At 37.7% G+C, this 20,331-nt stretch overlaps 1 protein-coding gene across 3 annotated transcripts in view; it reads left to right on the forward strand.

The window, feature by feature from the left end:
- GAS2 (growth arrest specific 2) overlaps window positions 1-20,331 on the forward strand; it is a 67,618-nt gene that overhangs the window by 40,367 nt on the left and 6,920 nt on the right. For all 3 annotated transcript variants that reach the window (XM_088533844.1, XM_088533843.1, XM_010221487.2), the window contains exons 6-7: window positions 1,167-1,311; window positions 4,123-4,230. In XM_088533844.1, coding sequence (XP_088389970.1) covers window positions 1,167-1,311; window positions 4,123-4,230 — 253 coding nt within the window. The remainder of the gene's footprint in view (window positions 1-1,166; window positions 1,312-4,122; window positions 4,231-20,331) is intronic.

The following is a 20,331-nucleotide window of genomic DNA, read 5'->3' on the forward strand; positions in this document are numbered from 1 at the left end:
ATGTTAAAATTTATCATCAAAATACAAGAGGCAATATATACGCTCATACTCTTTCTGATTTTAACATTATGTTTAACATTATGTTTAGCTTAAATTTTTGTATTTCTTTCAAAGTGCTGCTCGCTGTTTTTAGTGTACAGACCTTTAGGAAAAGTCAGCATTCTTCTGCATTTGCCTTTATAGACTTTTCCTATGACAGGAGAAAATGTGGTTTCTTTTACACAAGTAGTTTGCTATGAAAACTATATGATTGCTTTTTGAAGCTGAAGCCTGGAAAAGGAGATCCCTTGATTTGTTCTTTTCTTTTTTTGTTCAATGTTGGCAAAGTAAAAAGCAGAGAGGAATTATCAATGGTTTGGAAAATAGGATGGGCTGTTGGACTCCTGACATCTTTCCAAGCTCTGTTTCTTGCTGAGATACTGACATAATCTCTGCTTCTTGCTGAGATACTGACTTAATCGTGGGCCATAAAGCTTTCAAAAGCAGGCACTGCTCTTAGAGCCTCTCTCTAACCTCCTGTGTATGAGACACCGCATGCCGAAACAGCAGGTTTTAGGTGGACTACAAGAATTTTGCCACTGTAAATGGAGCCCTGAAGACTGGCAGTCATGTGTAAGGTTAAGAAAAGCATTAGCCATTCTTGAAAAATACTGGCCTTAAAAGTTTCCATTTAATTATCTGTAAACTGGGTCATTACCTGTGCCTGGGTTTATCTTATGTCTTTAATCCCTTTCCTTGTGGATTTCTTTGAAAACTGGGAGCAGAAGGTATAAGATATCAAGTGATTTGAAAGGGTGTTTTAAAATATAAAAGCTAATGGGTTGAACTTGAATCGTATCTAGGGAATGAAGCAGTTCTTGAGCGTTTTGTTGTTTGTGGGTTATTAATTCACCAATACATAGGTTATGAAACAGAAAAGTTGAATAGAAACTGTATTTACTGTAAATTTGAGAGATGCCATTTAGTTTCAGTCTTGGTATTAATTGCGAGTGATGGCATCAATGATTGATGTACTTCATATATTTTGTATTCCTTTATTAATGTACTTAGAATTTATGCTTTCTATATCATGCTATTGAGCAATAACAAATTCCTATCTGTCGTGTTCTGTTTAAAATATGAAATCTTTTAAAAGCCCTAGTAATTTGTTCGCATGTTTTCAAAAGGTTTGGGGTGGAGCCGCCTGGATTAATAAAGTTGGAAAAAGAGATTGAACAAGAGGAAACACTTTCAGCCCCCCTTCCATCTCCTTCACCATCACCCACAAAGTCTCCGGGGAAAAAGAGCACAGGGAAGCTGCTGGATGATGCTGTAAGTGCATAGGGAAGCCTTTCCTTCTTTATTCCTGACCACAATTATTTATGTCCGAAGTTTGGAAAAAATGTAGCATTGTGTAGGAGAATCGGCAGCTTAGGCTCGCTTTCTGTCTAGGGCCAAGTTCCCTTCTTTTTACTCCATTCCTTTTTCTTTTTTAAACCAGTTCTTATTCATCAACACCCACTTGGTGTTATGTCTGAGAGAACTGAATCAGGATTATGAGACTTGGCCCATCATGTCTTGTACAAATTGTCAACAAACACTTGTGAGTAATCTCAGCCTAATTTTTAGGCTGCAGCTCTGCACGTTTCTCACACAGTAAGAAAATTCAGCTTTATTTTTACATTGTTAGCATTGATTTTTTTTTATTATACTCTTTGCCCTATTCTGTGGTGCTGATTTCTCTTAAAAGCCCTAGAGGGTTTTTCATTTAAAACCGCTTCATTCAGATGAAAGGGCACATGTTGCGACCACGAAGAGGTTAAACTTGGAAAGTACAAATATATTCCATAAAAAGCAGCAGTTACCATAGTAACTGCTATATTCCATGGTAGATATGCCACCTGGGAGTTACAAAGCACTTCTTGAAAAATCCATGTGCCACTTTTCAGTTACCACAAGCAGATGGAATATAATGTTTGGTCATTTTTTTTGGAGGACTTCGTATTACTTGATTCAAATTATTACGTTTTTCTTACGTTTTGTATTTCTTCCTCAACTTTCCAGAAGCTCTGCCTCATGCTTTAAGAGAATAGAGCAGGAAGGTTATGTGCAGAAGGAGGAAGGCAGTTGTGTATCATGCAGGAATATGAAGGTTGTCTCCAGTCACCTTCTTTAATTTAGAAAGCAGTGGGGATAGAGGCAGAATGGAATTCATCCAGCAAGATTCCTGACCCTCACTGCCCCAGACATTCGCAACATAAAATAGCAGCAGTGCTCATATAGTCCAGACACAAAATAAAATAGGATATGCTTCTTCGCTCTGCTTCGTTATTTGATTTCCAAATCCCACTCAATAATACCTCTGGGTCTTTTGGGGTTGGAAAGTTATGGAAGCCTCAGCAGCAGGATGGGCAGTGAAGGTCTCGGACCGAGTTTGCTTTTAGTGCACTTTGTGCGGTACTTCAGGAGACACAGGAATGCATCTTTTGCACCCTAAGCAACCTATGCTGGATTTAAGTCATCCTCTGCTGCTTCCAGTAAAGTTATTTCTATTATACCCTGACTGTCTCAATAAAACTATTGAGACAGGTTCTCCAGAAATGGAGTCTAAATCTCATTTCTTCATAGGAATCGCAGGAATCAACATTTTGAAATAATTCAATGCATTCAATTGGAGAGTAATTAATTCATCTGATACTTGAGAATCACTTTTGTTATGTGTCAAATACCCATGTGTGCCCTGTGCTACATTTAATTTAAAAATGAAATATTTTTCACAAAGATAAGCCACCTTATTTAGAAAAGCTAAGACTAATTGCCACCTATTGATCTACAAGATTCTAAACTTATTTAGATAACAATCATTTCAGAAACCATTTAAAAGCCTTGAAATTAATTAAAAAGGCTTCTTTCACTTTAGCCCTTGTGTGTAGTATGGAAAGAGAAATTTTGGTTAATTTTTAACTTCTTTCTATTTTTATTTAACATGTTTAAAGCAGATCTAAAAATCTTTCCTGCTTCCTAATAATCAAGACAACCAAAATATCTATTAGTCCTATAGCTTAGTTGGTTTTCTTTTTGCTTCCCTGAAACAGTTGGACTTACATCGGTTAGTTGTTCTGAGTTTTTTCCCAGTCTTCAGCCTGTTTATTACAGGGCCTTGGTTTGCATACTGTATCTGAAAAGGTCACAGGAATATTACCCCAAGTAGACAAACCCTTTAGGAAGTTCCTCCAGCCTTTTATGTTCTTTGCCACCAACGCACTGGCTCATCTTCCACTGAAGTGAAATGGAGTACATGGAAATGTGGTACTTGTTGTTCCTTAACAGAACTGCAGTGTGAATGTCCAGAAAGAGTTTGCTTAAGAAGATCTGCTCTTTGGCATCGATGGTTGTGCTACTTCTAGGTCAACTGAAAGTCCAGCCTTCGGTAGCTTGCAAATGGAAGTTTTTAAAGGAGGCTTCAGTAAAGCTGATGCAGCTGGAAAGAGTAGTTTTGATCTGTCTTTTCTCATCTCTTATTTTTTGGGGTGCTGCAGTCAGGTTTGGCATTGATGTAGTCTTCTAGAGAGCCTTCTTCTTTACACTTGATGCCATTAGCTCCCTAAATTGGAGATCTTCAAAGGAGACCAGCAATACTGGGGGGCATCTTGGCATGGAGCTGAATCCTGGATTGCATTTTTCTCCTTGAAACCCTTCTGAGTGGCCACGAAGTTAACTTGGACCATGGTTTGTGGTCGTATCACAGGCTTCTGCATCTATTTTCATTGAGGTGTAGGTCTTTCAAAGCAGTGCCATTCAGATCAATGCAAGATGTGCCAAATCCTGAGTCCTCGTTCAGATCTGCCTCCTTCATAGTTCCGCAAAACTCTCTTAAATTCAACAGAATTTGGCTGGGGAAAAGCTCTACAATTTTCCCTTTGAAGCAGGGTATGCAGATTAGTATCTGTCCAAGAAAAAAAGAGGGGGAGGGAGGAAAAAATCATCCAAGGGCAAACAATCAAAAATATTGAAGTGAATACTTCTTGAACTTTGTGTTAACTTTTGTTTCAACAATGACCTTATCTTCCATATCTGGCTATTGTTGTTATCTTGAATGTTATCTTTGCTTCTCTAACACTTTCTTTTTGTTTAAATTTTCAGGTTAAGCACATTTCTGAAGATCCACCTTGTAAATGCCCTAATAAATTCTGTGTGGAGCGCCTTTCACAAGGAAGATACAGAGTTGGGGAGAAGATTCTCTTTATTAGGGTAAAGGTTTTATTTTTCACTTCATAGAGAATTGCTACCACATTCTTCCTTCTACTTTGGAAATGGTATCAGTGATCAATAGGAAAAGGCCTTTCTTTCTAGCCAATGATGATTCAGGTTTTTGATGTAGTAGATCCTCCTAACTCTAAGTCACAGAGTTTGCTCTGTCCTTGATCAATGATAACCAAAAGTCTTCAGGAATGGAGATGACCGTTTCCTCTCAGTCCAATTTGAAAGACCTTCCACTTCATTTTAATAACCGTTCTTCTACTTGGCATTGATATTTGATGGATCGGGAAAGAGATCCAAGACTTCATGATCCTTGCGTTGCCAAGGCACAACCAAGAGCTGTTGTCAGAAGGAGGATGAGCAAAACTGTAATGTCCATATGAATTCACGTGATGAACAGATATTTCAATATTCCAGTGTTGCATGTGTAGCTCTCACATGTAGCATATAAACTTTCATACCACAAAGTAAACTGTTAATGTAAGTATTGCTTAACGTTATCTGGTTGAATTTAGCACCACGATACCACCCAAACTTCATTTTGATCCTCTTCCTCTTTTGTATATGTGCTTACAGTGACAATCTGAAAATATTCTAATCATTTGATTTTGTAACAGGACTGGAATTTGATTCACATTGTGCTTTTCATTTACCACTATTTCCACACATGCCATCCTGGGAAAATTCTCTCTTGCTCTATGAAGAACTGTTTTCTTAAAGGCCCACAACTCTCATGTTATAAAACTGGGGATTTAGCTCTTGTATAAGAGTCCAAGGGAGTCCATCCCACGTCAAGCTGCCCATTGAATAAAACCCTGGTGTGCTTGCTCTGTTATAATCCTTTGCTTAAGTTTCACTGAAGTCAAATTTAGATAAGAGTTTAGGTAATCCCTTGTGTGCAATTTTGAGAGCATGTTGAAGTACTGTGCTGAACAGACACTGCAGACTTTGAATTAATTCAGTAGTAGCTCTGGAAGAAGAAGATATATGGAATTTGTCACAAATATTTTGAGATGTAATGTGTTAATGTTAAGGATTAGTAGCTTTTCTGTTTCATAGCCAGTAGAACTGCTTTTTATGTCTGCAGTATTTGGAGGGTATTGAACCTACTAGCCTCAAACTACTTTGAAGTAGTTCATGTCCATTAACCAAAGGGCCCATACCTTCATTTCTGTATATAACTTATGGTAACTTTGTTCATTTTGTGTAAACTAGGTTCTAAATGGAAATTAGGTGCAGCTTTTCTGCTGTAGATTTAAAGCATTCTTGAACATAATGGGTGTTTAGCAATTTGGCAGTTTGACACTTTTTGCCTTTTTTTTTCCTTTTAATTTCAAATAACAAATATCAAAGTACTCTAAATTTTGAAATTTTGGTAAACTATGGTGTTTTTTCTTTCTCCCCCCCCCCCCCCCACCAAAATAGTGAGTGTCAAATTATTTCTTTGCTGGCTTCCTTGTTGTGCAATCTAGTCCAAGTCAGATTTCCTTCCAAGTCTGCAAACAAAACACTTTTTCACATCACACCACTGCATTCCAAGTAGAACTGTGCCAAAAAATGTAACAGTAATATAGATTAGACATTAAACTACAATGTTGCAGATCTTTCTTACGACTTTGATATGAATAGAATTTTTCTATTAACTGAGATGGGAGTGAGCATATTTTCCTCTGTTTGTAAAGACAGTTGTCCTTGGTTTTGGTTGGTTGGAATCTCATTATGAAACACTCTACTAAACTGCAATAAGTTGTCACCCTTCCTTCTGCTTATTTTTGTTTGGCACATGAATAGATTTATGGAGCTTTTCTTGGCCTCTTTTAAGTACTTTCTTGTGAGGAAACACAATAAATGGATGCATAGCTGACATGTAATTTCCTTGGTCAGCTGGCACCTTCTTCTCATGCTACTGAGAGTGTTTCTCCTACCTTATATGTTCTATATACAGCAGACTAAGGTTTTTCTGGATGTTGTCCTCAATTATGCCTCACCTGTGGAGTAACAGATTAGAGATAGTACTTCTGCAATAACCCTCTAAGTTATTACTGTTCAACCAGATATTTTCTGCTTGTTAAGAGTCCAACCTGTTCTAGTAAAACTGAGAGGTACTAAACCTATGTTGAAAAATAAAAAGGATAATAAGGTGTGAAAACTTCCACTGCATAAAAAGATGTGTTTTATAACTCGAAAGATGGAGTCACAGAGTTTGAAGTGTTTATTTCTTTCGAAAGGTAGTAAAGAAGATTTTTAGATTAATAGAGAATGCTATCGCAGGAAAGTCAGTCAGGTGAATTGAGAAAAAGGTGATTGTTCAAGCTTTAAATTTTAGTGACTGAAATACCCTTATTTCACACCACCTTACACTTAATAGGATATGAACATATCACTGGGTTCTTCACAGGGCAAATATGTTGTCTTCATGGAACTGGATTCAACTTGAGTGATATAATGATTCCTGGCTTTAAAATCAATGATTCTTCTTATGATTTAAAGCACCTGGAGGCTAAATAATAAGCATGCAATCTCCCCTAAAATTTTTGACTGTGTCTTTGTGAATTGCTGGTACTGCTTAGTATTCTTGTCTGGTAGTAATAATAAGTAGTAATAATCTTTAATATTCCCTCCCTTTACATCCTGGATAATGGAAGGCATTTGTTGGTTGCTTTGGAAACTGCAGAAAGTTTCTTTTGGAGTTTTGCTGTCCAAATGTGTGGACATGTATATGTGATTACTCTGTAAACCACAATCTGGGCTATGTTATAGGCCCTTATGAGAAAAGTATGCTTATATAAATATACAAGTATAAGCTACATCCTACAGGTAGGGATGATGGACCAGGTAAGTAGTGAAAATAAGGGAAAATGGAAAGATGATAGATTATTTTCTGGAAATCTCCCAACAGGTGGTGGCTGGACACTTCTTCACCGTGTGCCGTTTGTCTCCCCCTGCTTTCCCCTCCCTGAGTAGTTAATGCATTTCTATTTTACTTGCACACAGAATTAATCAGAAATTGCAATTTGTATTTTAAATTGCAATATATACTATGCATATATATCAAATAATATATACAGTACTCTATATATAATATTCTTAAAGGGCGAGTAAAATTCAGTCTACAGCCCTATAAAGCTTTTGGGCAGGCAGAGAGATTGCACATGTGGCAGTGGAGTAACTGCAATCCAGCGCTGACTCTAGTGCAGTCAGCAGGCAGGAAGTCTGTTTTCTTCTTTACTTTGCCATTAATCTGTTGAGTGACATTAGGCAGACCCTTTTTTTCCCCCCTTGGATTAAGTTACAGCATGCTTGTTCTCATAAGTTACACGTTCTGTTCTGTTTCTTGGCTCTTGCTTTTTGCTTTATATGTGTGTATATACGTGCGTGTGTGTGTGTGTATTCACTACATTGTCTTTTGCTTGTCTTTTTGTTTTGCTTCCTGCCTTGAGCCTCATTTTTTGCAGGCTTCCCAGCCTTGCTGGAACAGAAGCCCATAGACATCTCTCTGTTTATGTTACATTTTTATGATGCTGTGTCTGTCGAGGGCAGAACAGGTACAGTTCAAATAACTGGCTCTATAAAGATGACTAGACATTTCTAGTTAAATTAAATGGCTAACAGACTTTCAATGAGGTTTAGCCAAACACATGAAGTGTTAGAAACTAAATAGTTCTCCCCCTTTCTCCCTGCCCCTTGATTTCATTTCCTATGTTTCTCCCTTGACACTTTTATTTTTTACGTGGCTTATTCATGTGAGCTTAATGTCTAAAACTTCCATTTATCAGGTATGTTTTGGAGTGCCTATTTAAGCAAAAGTGTTGCTTATAAACCTTTTCTCTACAAAAAGCAGTGTGAGTCAAGTTCTATAAATGTATGCAAAAGTGATGTAATTCTTTTTACGTTCACTCAAAGGGTGTTTGTATTTGACTCGGGTGAAAATTTCCCAGCAGAAGGCATCTCCAATGCAATATTCAGATATGCTGACACTGGCAGGCTCTTCCATAGCTTCATTCCTTCTCCTGCCAATGTAGACCCCTTTGAGATGCCTCCTCCTGTATGAAGTTAAATAGTGTCATGTTTAATTCCCAGCATCTCCCTCCATGGAATATCTGTTGATGAGAACTCTTATTTGGAGAGCTGAAAAATGTTGAGCAAGTTATATTGTGCTTTTCTAGGATGTGATACGTCTTCACCAAGTGTCATATTTGAATCATTGAGATGCTGAAATTACACTTAGGGTACCTTTCTACCAACGTGTTCTGAACTTAGGCTCCTAGAGTCAAGTTATCACCTTGTTATCTTCCATATATACAGTGGGAAAACAAAATTCCCTTCTGGGAGTGGCTCAAAAGAAATAAAAAGAGTTGTGACTAATTACTGTATAAATTATCATGGGCTGAAGTCTGAGAGTCCATTAAACTCACATAGTGAACTGTGTTTAGTATTAAAAGTTACACTCCCTTATCCTGCCTCTCCTTCCCGCAAAAAAGCCATTATAAACTGCATTACTTCTTGCATGTATGGTCAAGATCAGCTCTTGAGTCTTACTTTATTTCCTGAGGTTTTTCTTTTAATTTCTTCTTGCCCTCGGAAGTAGCATTTATGAGCGCAAATTCACTTCCAAACTTTGTGCATCAATTAATGAATTTTCACAGGAGTTAATTTCTCAATAGTTGTATTCCTTTTGTAATGTGACACTTGAAAAGCAACGATTACTGTATGGAACTGTAACGCTGGAGGCAGATCCCTAGCTCGTAAATCAGCCTCAGCTGATTCAGGATGTTTTATGGCATGTTCTTGTGTGCCTTGAATTTTTTTTTAAACCCACGAGAATGGATTTAGCTGAAGAAAAAAGATAACTCGCCAGATAATTCAAAATCAGTTTTATCAAAATAGCATTCCAGTCAGGGCCGCAAATGCTGAAATGCTTATTTAGTTCTCAGAAACACTCCATCTAGATAAACACATGCTGCAAATGGGTGATTTTCAGGTAGTGGTTGCTTTAAAAACAACACTAAAATAACTTGAGGGAAGATGTTGCATTTGTAGGCAGATCTTTCTTTAAATTCTATCATTAGAAAACACATCGTTAGCAGGAGTTGCTGCTTCTGCTGGATTTCTGCAATTTAAAAACACTTTGGCAGCCTGGCTCTTCTCATAATAGCATCTAAAAGCCCAGTTATGTGGTCATCATACATATATTTATATTCATGTGAAGTTAAAAATAATTAATGTACTTGTACTTGTAGGGATATTTGTTTATTTGGGAAATGCATGGCCATAATAGGTGACTGTCCTTTGAAGGAAGGTGCAACAATCTCAAAGGCTTTCTGGATGTAAATGGTTTTATGCCTCACTATGAAACTATTTGTGCTTTGAGTGATTAAAAAAATGTGTATTTTTACCTCATATGTTTCACTCCAACAGACCTCAGTCTGACACATTTTCTTTCTCTGTATTTTTCATTACTTTTGTGGTGATGGAGGTATCGGAGGTGACCCTAAGCAGATGTCCACGTGTCTGGATTTTGGCTTCAAATTCCAAACACAACTTGGGATCCTCTCTGTTGGAGCAAGGATGCTTTTAAATAGATGTGCATAATGCTATTTTCCTACTTGCACAAGTGCTATTTGAAATAGGGTATGTTAACAGACCATTTGGAGGATCTTTTAAACGTTGAGTCACAAAATAAGAATTTCTGCTGTCAAATTTTATGAACAAGTTACAAACTTTAATATTTTGAAACCATTTTGGTGCAACATACTGCTTTTGGTGGAAGACAATTGAATTCAAGTTATTTGATCTCTCAATTTGTTGTCTTTAAGGCAACAAGTTTAAGTTTGAAAATAAGAAAATAAGAAAAAATAACTTTGAATAAGTTTAATAATTTTTCTTGCTACTGAGCAATTTTTCTCCTTCCATGTTGGACCTAGGAAACCTTTTGCCATTATCTATCCTGCTTCCCTAGCAATTAAACTTTTAAGGGTCAGTTAGCTTCACACACTGTAGTCAATAATGACATTTCAAAACTGTTCTGAAAAGTAAAATGAATTCTGAAAATAATATGATAGGATTTTAAAATCCTCATTTTATCCTGCTATTGTGACTTTTTACATTTTTCCTTATCCGTTCATTAAAGCAATGATTTGTGTGGTTTTATTTGAACCATCTTCACTGTGACGGGCAAGATCATTTTTTTTTTCATAGCAAATAAAAGCAGTCAAAGTTTCCATGGAAGCTGCCTGTCTTAGTGTGCATTTGATTCATGATGTTTCTGACTGTTTTACTTTTTTAGACAATCTTACAAAATGATTTATGTTTTCCTGGTCCTTTTGGTATTTCTTTCTGCAGATAAATTTAAGTTTTGTTTTAAATCACAGGAATGAGAATGTTAGTGAAAGATCTATGGGGAAGGGTGTTTGGATGAAGCTGGCCCTTAGTGAGGTTGCATGGAGAGCTAAAAGGAATCATTTGATTCCCTGGACCCCCCAAAATCAGATGCAGAGTAAGTCCGATGAAGTCCACAATAAACTCCTTCACAATTATTATTTTTTAATTATTTTTCTACAATATAGTGTACGCTTTCCAACTAAGATGGATGATGCTGAAATTCTGCACTACACTGGCAGCCAGTGGGCGTTTACGTGGACTTAAAAGGAAGGAATAATACAAATACTGTTTTTAAACTTTTAAAATAAGTCCATTAATGATATGAAATAAGTCTCTGGAAGATACCTAGGTGCAGACTAAAGTAGAAGGTATGATAAGTCCATCAGGGTTACCTGTTTTCCTGATCTGATACTCTGAAAGTGAGCTGAGGTTTGTAAGGAGATAAGAGAGGTGATGTGCAAGTCTGGAACATTTTATTTAATCAAATGTATATATGCTGAAATCATAAGCAAGTTTTTTTTATGCTTTCTTTTGTTACTATAAAAGTTTTTAAATAATTTCTTCAGGCTTTTAAATAATGCTTTTTCTGCCAGGGCATATGCTCGTTCTGCTGACATGCCTATCGTTTCAGCAATTATTATTATTTTTTTAAGCAGAATTTACTTGCACCATCTTTAATTGTCCTTTTTCATTTTGCTGTGCATGGGGAAGCAAAAATAAAGCAAATATTTGCAAAATGAAGCAAAAAGAAAGGCAGCATGTTAACTTTGGGCTGCTTCTGGCATTATAGCAGTCTGTTCAATGCCGCCAGGTCAGAATTTTGACTTTATTTTGAACTATATTCAATATTCGACTTACAGTCAAAAATAGGTTGAATCTATTCAACTCAGTTTCTATACAAGTGTCTTTCCAGTCTGCTCCCTGGTGAAAGACACCAAAAATGCAGAAGGTCAATGAGATCTGCAAGGAGGTAGGTAGGTCAATAGCTGAAATTAGACCGCAAGCCAATTTAAAAAAGGAAGTAGAAATAAAATGCATCCTATAAGGTCAGGGACAGAGCAGCTCCTGTGATTTATTCCCTTTCTCTGTATGCAGATAAGACAGATCTATTAAGAAGGCAGGGAAAATTTTGCAGAACATGTGCATTTGAAGTTTCAATACGCTGATGCTTCTAAGGTGCAGAACTAGAGTGGCTTTCACAAGGCTATAAAAAATATTTTAACCAGAGTCAAATAAATCGGGTAAAATGACAGTTTGGAGTTTTAGGTTTTTTTCCCCCCTCATAAATACTTGTGTGCTAGTTTCTTGCTTCTTGGTTCATGCTACTTAACTGCTTCCCTGTGCTTTACTGAGGGGCATGAGGGAGGAGGAGTCATTTGGTGTTTCAGAAGGTTTACCAAGAGCCCTGTTTCTGCTCCTGCCCCCTTCTTCCCCCAGCTTTCCAGAATTATATATATTAGCAAGCCAAAAAATGATACCGTGGTGCTTTAATTCTGAAAGTGTACGTGGTCCTCCAGGCTCCGTCTTGCTCTTCAGTCTGTTTTTCTGTTTTATTTTTGTAGATTTTGTGTTTTGTTTAAGGCAAATGTAGTGTCAGCAAAAGATGGTGTAGCAAACAAAGCCCTGCTGCATAAGATAATTCTGAGCATTAACTGGTATTCGGAAGGAGTCAGTGAAAGCCTGGTCTGGTCTACAGATTTCTGTTTTGCTATTTTCTGGATTTTGGTGTTATGTTAACGTTTTTGTCTCACTGTCCTCATTTTTGATGTATTTTCTGATGAAGAAAAGGTAATGGAAGATCTCTTAAAGGTTTTGGTCAGATACTATGATGTAAGTATTTGGCCTTTCTCAAGCACATAGGTTTCCCTTGCAATCAGGGGCAGCAATCTCTCTGTAGAGTGAAGCCAGCTCCTAGTGTTTTAGCAAGTCTCATCCCTATGACAAAACTAATAAGGAGAAGTAATCCGCCCATAAATGTGGAGCACGCTGTCTAAATATGCAAGACTAGTAGGAGAAAGACCTCATGTTATAGGTGCTATGTATCCAGGTCTCTTGTATCAGCTTGTGAAAAGCATTTTATTTGCAAAATGTCCTAAGTAGACTAATTAGTGTTCTTAACTCCTCTGCGCTGAGGTTCCTATCCTGTCCAAAAAGCTGGGCTGAGCGTAACCCAGAGGAGATACCTTCACGGTCAGAACTTTTTACAGTGTTATATGGTGCTTGTGCTATTAAATCTTTGATGCAGGAAACGTGGAGAGCTGGTGTTTGATCCAGGCCTGGCAATATAGATCTATATAAAATGTTTTAACCATTCTCAGTCACTGCGTTCCCTTGTGAAGCCAAGAGTCTGGCTGCACTGGGCTGAGAGCCATCAAGTAATTTTTTGCAGATTCTGGTCTATATTCTGTATTAATATAGAGACATTTAATATTTAGACATTTAATAGTCCAGGAATTGTTGCATAATTGTCCTGTTTTGCCAATACAGAAGTCCAGAATCAGATAGAAAAACAAAGTATGATGTAATGAAATAGTAGATACCCTTATTTATTTATTTAATACTGTCATTTTCAAGAGGAGGAGTTATGTTAACTGTAACAAATTGACAATATCTGTTTTGGGCAGAAAATAACATGGGAGGAATTTCTTGGGCCTTAGCCTCATCAGTGATAGTCCAAGGGAAAGATCTCCGTGACTTTGTGTTTACCTAGGGCTGCTGTTTGGGGCTACCCTTGATGACAAAAAAAACCTCAAAGCTAACAATCTTATTCTAACAACTGGTTTCAATTTCCAGGGTTATCCTAATAGAATTGTTTTTAAAGAAAAAATGAATTCTTTTCAGTATGAAAACTGAAATTAGCTTTAATAGCTTCCTCAGTCAAAAACAAGTTTTCTTTTGCAACTGACCACAATTCTTTGGCTTTAGTTGTTATACAGAGCTGAACAAAACGAGATGAAACTGGATGGGGAAACAGTTGACCCACCATCCAAAAATATCTTTTTGCATTTAGGGATCCTTGTCTACTTTATAAACCAGGTTTAATCTCAATGGCTTCGATTTTTTAAAATTAGATTAGTATATTCTTACCTTGCATTCTCATATTTTTTTATATCTTTTTATTCTTTACAAGATATTATATTCTTATATTTATTCTTTATATCTGTACTGGGAGAGATGTATACACCTGTGTGCTACCTTTCAGTGAAACCATTCCCTAACCAAAATTTATAAGATATCAGCTCAAAATACATTAAAGAGCTGTAGAATTAGCTGATCACTTGATTTATTGAACTGTACGTGTGTTTATAGAATTTATGAGTAACTGTATTCAAAACACTCCCCTTCCCATTTCGGATATCTATATTTGGGGTATGCTTTTTTGGGGTGTTTTTTAGTGAGACAACCAGGGAGAATTAAATGGGAGAAGGAGGTGGGCGCTTTAGAAAATATTGTGAATATAAGAAGTGAATCCCCAGTGTTGGTGCACATGTGGCTACAAAGACCTGAGTTCACTTCTGTTTCACCAAGTGTCACATCCCTAGTCATGCAGTTGCAATCCATTTCTTTGCAGGAATCTGAGCTCGAAGTTTTGTTCTTTTAATATCTTATTTGAAAGAAGTGCATGCAATAGAGTTACTATTTTTGAGTGACAGAGAACTCCTGTAAATGATATAAAACTTAAATCGATTTGTTTGTGATTCCAAATAACTGAAATTTGACTTGTACAATAGTCACATATAGTCAACCTAGACACAAGTTATCACTGAGGAAACACCTTCTGTCAAAAGGCTCAGCTCTAAATCAGAATCAAGTTTTGATATTAAAAGGAAAAGGGTAGAGATTCCAGGATACTCTGTTACAGTAATCAGTGCGTTGTTGGCAACTAATACATTTTCCTGTTCCAAGATCTTTGCCAGAGCCTAAAAAAGGTCGGTCTTCTGGTATTTGCAGAAAGATATAAAACTGATGAGTGCAAAGAGATCCAGCATACTAGAATATCTACAACGAGGGACTTCCATGTGGCTAAACTTCAGTCCCATCAGGTTACAGCTGGCAGCTATCAAAACCAAACTCAATTACTAATACTAAATTCAGATAATTAATTCTTCGGTCGAGAGAGTTATCAGAGACTTAAAGTTATTAAATATCCCAAAGGGTAAGATTTTTTTTTTTTTCTACTGCATGAGAAATCTGTATGTACTTAAGTTAGTTTACTTCTACCTTTGGCCCCACGGGTTCTCTATCATAACTTTCACACTGAGGAAATGGCTTTTTTTTTTTTTTTTTTTTTTTTTTTTGGTATCTGTATTGGTAGTGGATTTTAGGGCTTGGCATCCTGTCAGCTGCTCACGAGTTGCCCAAAAATATAACACAGTAACCTGGTCCCAAAACTCAATCCAAAGATAAACTTGGAAATGTGCAGAACAAAAGTGATAGCATTACCATCTTTTTTTCCTGGATCCTTTCATGGAAAAGTCAGGGTTAGGCAGCAAGTTAGTATCACACATGCTGTCAAAGCCGACATGAAGAGAACAAAACATCCAGAATTTTCTCTTTGATCACTCAAATTAAGAAGAGGACATCTTGCCAGGTTCATATCCATGTGAAAAGTGTTGTTTTTTTGCAAAATCCATTTTAAAACTCAGGATTTCACACCAAAACTAACGAGATTGCAGTTTCAGCTGACTTCAACTTTGGGCTGGACAGTCAGATTTAGCAGAAAGGCTGGAAAAAGAATCAGAGGATTCCAATAGTTATAGACTAGAGCATTAGCTGACATCTCTAGCAGTCGAGATCCTTGTAATCCGTATGTTCAGCATGGGTGGAATAGCTGGAATAGGTAACGTGCGGCGTGCTGGGAGGGTGGTCCAAAAATGAGTGTAATGATTGCAACCAAGTGGTTGTGTGTGACACAAAATTGAAAGCTTCACTGTGTAAAAATGTGGTAATTGGTTATGTAGGCTCTATAATTTGAAACGCAGAGCCTTGATTCTGCTACGCTGCTGTAAATTCAGAGTAAATCCATTTGAAATTCCAGTGCGTTGGGACTAATGTGACCGTTCGTGGAAACCTGGTCCCAGAAAGGAGAAAGGTGGACCAAGAAAAGCATCTAATAGTGAAAGATGTGGTGGCCATGTCCCCCATGGATTAATATTCACTTATCGGTGCAATTAAATCACTTCTAATTTAGGCTGCGAAGGCTCTTTCGAAACTGATAGAATGAACAGATGTTTCTTTCCTGCTTCCACCTTATTCAAGTAACTACAAGTTTAAATTCTCCAACCATTTGCCCTCCTCTGCAGTTTGAGTTGCACCCTATATGTAAGCTCCAATTTTCCTTACAATAACACTAAATTTGACCTAAATATTTCCCTGCAAGCTGCAATCACTTGAGCTTTGTAGCTGAATTTGGCTAATCTGCTACAGATTGTTCTTGACCAGGTTTGGCTCAGGTCTGCAGCCAAGACTGATGTTTACTATATTCAATAAATAATTTCTGCTCTGTAATATCATCTTGACTTTATTCAAAGTTATTTATTGCATTCAGTTTTTTCCCTCTTTTTTTAAACCCAAGCATATAAGGTTGGGTCTTTGCTTACAGTGTTCCTTTCATAGATTAATCCTGGTGTAATTTCATTCCAGCCTTGTGACATGGTGCACTGTAGACTGACCTCATTCTGAAAACTGAGAGGATGCTTTGTACTAAGCCTGAATATAAACATTACTGAAATTGCACTACCTGCCTTCTCCCCTCATTTACACCCAAGTAAATCAGAAGATATTCTGATGGAACCCATGGTGTCAAGCAAGTTTAAATCAGGCCTGTTTGTTTGGAAGAGCAATACTTGGTCTTACTGTTACTGAATCTTGCTTAAAATGATGTATTTCTAGATGTTTTCCAAATATATTTTTGTTATACATGTAACTCTGCTAACTTAAAAAACGAGTTGGGGGTAGAGGGCCCTTTCCAAGTCTCTGCTTTTTTCTTTGGGACATCTGTGATTGTTCTCATGATTTTGGCCTTGCCCTAAGGTGTTCTTATATGCAGTTGTGGCAAAAAAACGTTGAGATTGGTGCATTCTTCGTCTTTTAGATCTTGTCCAAAAGCTCATGGACTGACATTTGCAACATAGTTAAAAGTCACACAACAGAACGCGTTTGAGGCACTTTATAGGTGCCCTGTCAATATCTTGGACTCCTTGTGCTTTCCATTGGTTTTCTCAAGTATCCGAGGGAATCCTGGCAGGTCTCGTGAATCTGCCTTGTCAGTGATGGTTGCAGTAAGGTTTCCTGAATGTTTTCAGCCCACAGCTATCTTTCATAAGCCTTTTCTCTCAATTATATGTGCTAGTAACCAGAGGATTCTTCTTCAGGATACCTTTCCCATAAAAGCTATTGCTGTAGCACTTCTTGCGTAGGTCTTAGTTTTCTTTGGTTTAGGTAATATTTATGCTCTTATTGTGTTTATTTTCTTCCAACCTGCATTAATTTAAAGGCTGTTGGCATGTAAGACTGTGCCACTTCAATGAAGGCAAGTAGCGCTCGAATTTGACAAAATATTTGATTACTGAACAATATTATAAGGCGTGATCTCTATGAATTGACACCAGAGGTAAGAGCAATTCCCAGTTTTCTTTTCGTTGTCCTTTTGGAGTATTAGGTAGCCATGGGGAATCTGTAAGGACCATTGTCCTCCTCTGTGCTTTCCTGCTGTTGGGCCACGCACAATTTTTCTTACCTATAATATAGATTTCCCAGTAGCCACAAAATGGGGAAAGTGAAGGGAGAAAACCAGTCATAGAGGAAATCTGAGTGTGTTTGTTGCTGTAGAGGAAAGAGGAAGGAGAAAAGGATGCGTTCAATTATTGCCCTGTAGCCCACTCTTAAATGTGATACATGCACCCCAGTGGCACTTGCTAATTTCTGTTGCCAGTACAAGAGGTTGTGAATGCAATATCAATAACGTATCCACGTTCTAATGAGTCTTTTTCACGGAGAATAGGGCTTGTTTCCCTCTAGCAGACTGAATTGTTATGTATATTTAATGAGGGACTTGACCGTAATATGTAACCTTTTGAGTTAGACAGAATAAGGACCCAATGAATTTCTTTGTGCCGCCATTTGAAGATCACTAAGCAACCAAGGACAAATGACTTGATGTCTGCTTATTGTGCGCCTTGGAAAGCTTTGGAAATTAGCAATACTTCTTCAGCTGGGGATAAATGGAATCCGTGTGAGCTCCTCTCAAAGCTGAAAACCGGTTTTGTTCTTTCTGGCCTGTGATCTCGGCCAGGCTCACGTCCTGGAGCTTCCCCGTTTTTAGACATCTTTTTAATTAGGGCTTATGAGGAAAACTAAATATTTCACATAAATCTGAGCAAGAGCAATATATTATTGCTGTTGTTGATAATTTCTGATCCCATGGGCTGGATCAGACACCCTGGCCCTGTGCCATCCTTGAAGATAGTATGGCCAGGGGGTAGCAAGAAAGGGGTTTTTATTGAAAAAGAAAATGTGCTCCTCAAAGTGTATATTCTGGGGATGTCCAGAAAAATACATGGCCTTCTTTTGTTGTGGCCCTTGCTGGAGAGGGATTTAAATGCTCTGTAGTTTTTCTTCCCTGAGTTTGGTTGCTTTCCTGGGAAAAGATACACACTTGGTATGTGAACTCCGAAGGCAAGGTCATGTCACTGAAGTACCAAACAGAGATGCTGCCAGGTGGAGCGGTGGTCACTAGGGCTGGGGAGCTGTAGAAAATTAACTAAAACCAAGGATTTGGTTATACTGAGAAGCGCAAAAATAAATAAAAATATCTACACAGTGTCAGATATCTTAGTTCTTCAGTAGGATTTGTAAACGTGGCAATCAGTCCCTTGCAATCTGGTAAACTGTCTGGAAATTTTGGGCTTCTGTATTAAATTTAGTAAAATGTGACTGTATGGCCCAAGGAAAACATTCTAACTCTCTATTCTGAGCTGTTTTATTGTCCTGAACCTGCTTTTCTGTTCCTTTCTCTCCTGCTGACAGTGTTTGCCTGCCTCCCTGTGATTTTCATTGTAATTGCAGTCCTGACGTGACTTTTTTTTGTTGTGGTTTAATAAGCCAGGTCTGTCATGTTGTGATGACCCTAGACATGATGCTTTTTGTTTCCTCTTCGGGAGCACATCAGTGTGACAAACCTAAAAGACATTTTACCGTGCGTGCTTCTATGCTTTGCCATCCTGTTTCTTTGGGAAAGTGGTAGCTGATGCAATCAAGCCTTTCTATGGCTGGCCAAGTTATAAATTTTGTGACTCAGTAAGACCAAGTGCTCTACAAAAAGTGTCATCGTCTTTTGCTTGGCTTTTTCCAACTCAAGGCAACAGCTTTTCCTATTTGAACTACTCTTGTATTTGTCGCATGGGAGGCAGAGCTAGGAAAGCAGCTGCTTAGCAAGAAGAGTTGAAAATAAACTGTTCAGAACAACATACAGAAAATCCCAAAATTTGAGAATCCTGAGTAAATTAGACATGATTTTATTTAAAGACAAGGCTAAGTGATTATATTTTTTACATTTAGTTTTCACCTTAAGAAAATAGAGCATTTGTGTTTTGCACTTGAGTAACATAATACCTTCTGGTTTTGTTCTACAGGAAATCTATAAAAAGTATCTAAAATCAGTTCTGTCATTCTACATTCTACAAACTCACACTAAAAGCTAACTCTTATTTAGATTTTCAGTTGTCAAGATTACCTAAGTGGAAGGTGTGTGACAAATTTATTCCACTAGCACATGCTTTTCTATCAATGTCACAGAGAAGTCGAGTCAGCCCAACCTGAATAAGGGCCAGTCTATATCCATTTCTTGATCCATTCTGTCTCACTAAACCACTTGGACACCAAGTCCATAGAAGCTCAGGAAGCCAGTGAGAAGAGATGCTTGGAGGCACCTTTGTTGGGATCCTGCTTCCATGTCAGGATGTGGGATTTTGATTTTTTTTTCTTCCCCCAAATACTATGACACTGGATTCAGTATGGTAAATTGAAATATTAAAATTATTACACCTATTCCAGTTGAAATTCATTTTGAATGTTGGATACATCAAAATGCTTTAGACATCATGTTAACATTTCTGGGTCATACCAGTCTTAGCAACGGGCAGCATCTTAAGGTCAGTAAGAGGTGATAGATGGGCATGGACCGTGCTCCAGGACAGCATGGTTTCACCTGGAAGAAAACCTAGGCATGCAACCAAAAGACCACAGCTAAAGCCAAGTTACTGCTGCCTTTACTGTGAAAAAGGGGATGGGGTGTTTGTCTAATATTCGCTTGAGGGAAAGATGGATTTTCTTTTTTTGGTTGTTTTGAGGCTGTTGCTCAGAAATGAGAGACAGAATGAGTCTTGAGAAAATAGCTAGGAAGCAGATGGCCCTTCAGGGTTCAAAAGAATGTTTTCATGTGCTTCTGAAATTCGGTATTGCCAGGGTGTTCGCATGCAGCCCACACGTTGGCTTGGTGAGATCCAAGATTCGGAAATACGGCAAAATCTAAACTGAGGATCCCTCTGTCACTCTATTATTACTCTGTAAATGATTTAGAGTTGTGAAGGGAAGGTAAATTTGGGGAACTTTAATAGTCTGGGTAAAATAAATTCCGCCATTATTTACAGAGGCTTTAACTTGGTGCATGGCTTATTAGCCGCGCTGCTTTTCTGTGCCTCCATCCGGAGA

The sequence above is a fragment of the Tinamus guttatus genome, unplaced genomic scaffold, assembly GCF_059628265.1.
Source record: "Tinamus guttatus ecotype Peru unplaced genomic scaffold, ASM5962826v1 Tinamus_guttatus_pri_ptg000524l, whole genome shotgun sequence".
NCBI lineage: Eukaryota > Metazoa > Chordata > Aves > Tinamiformes > Tinamidae > Tinamus > Tinamus guttatus.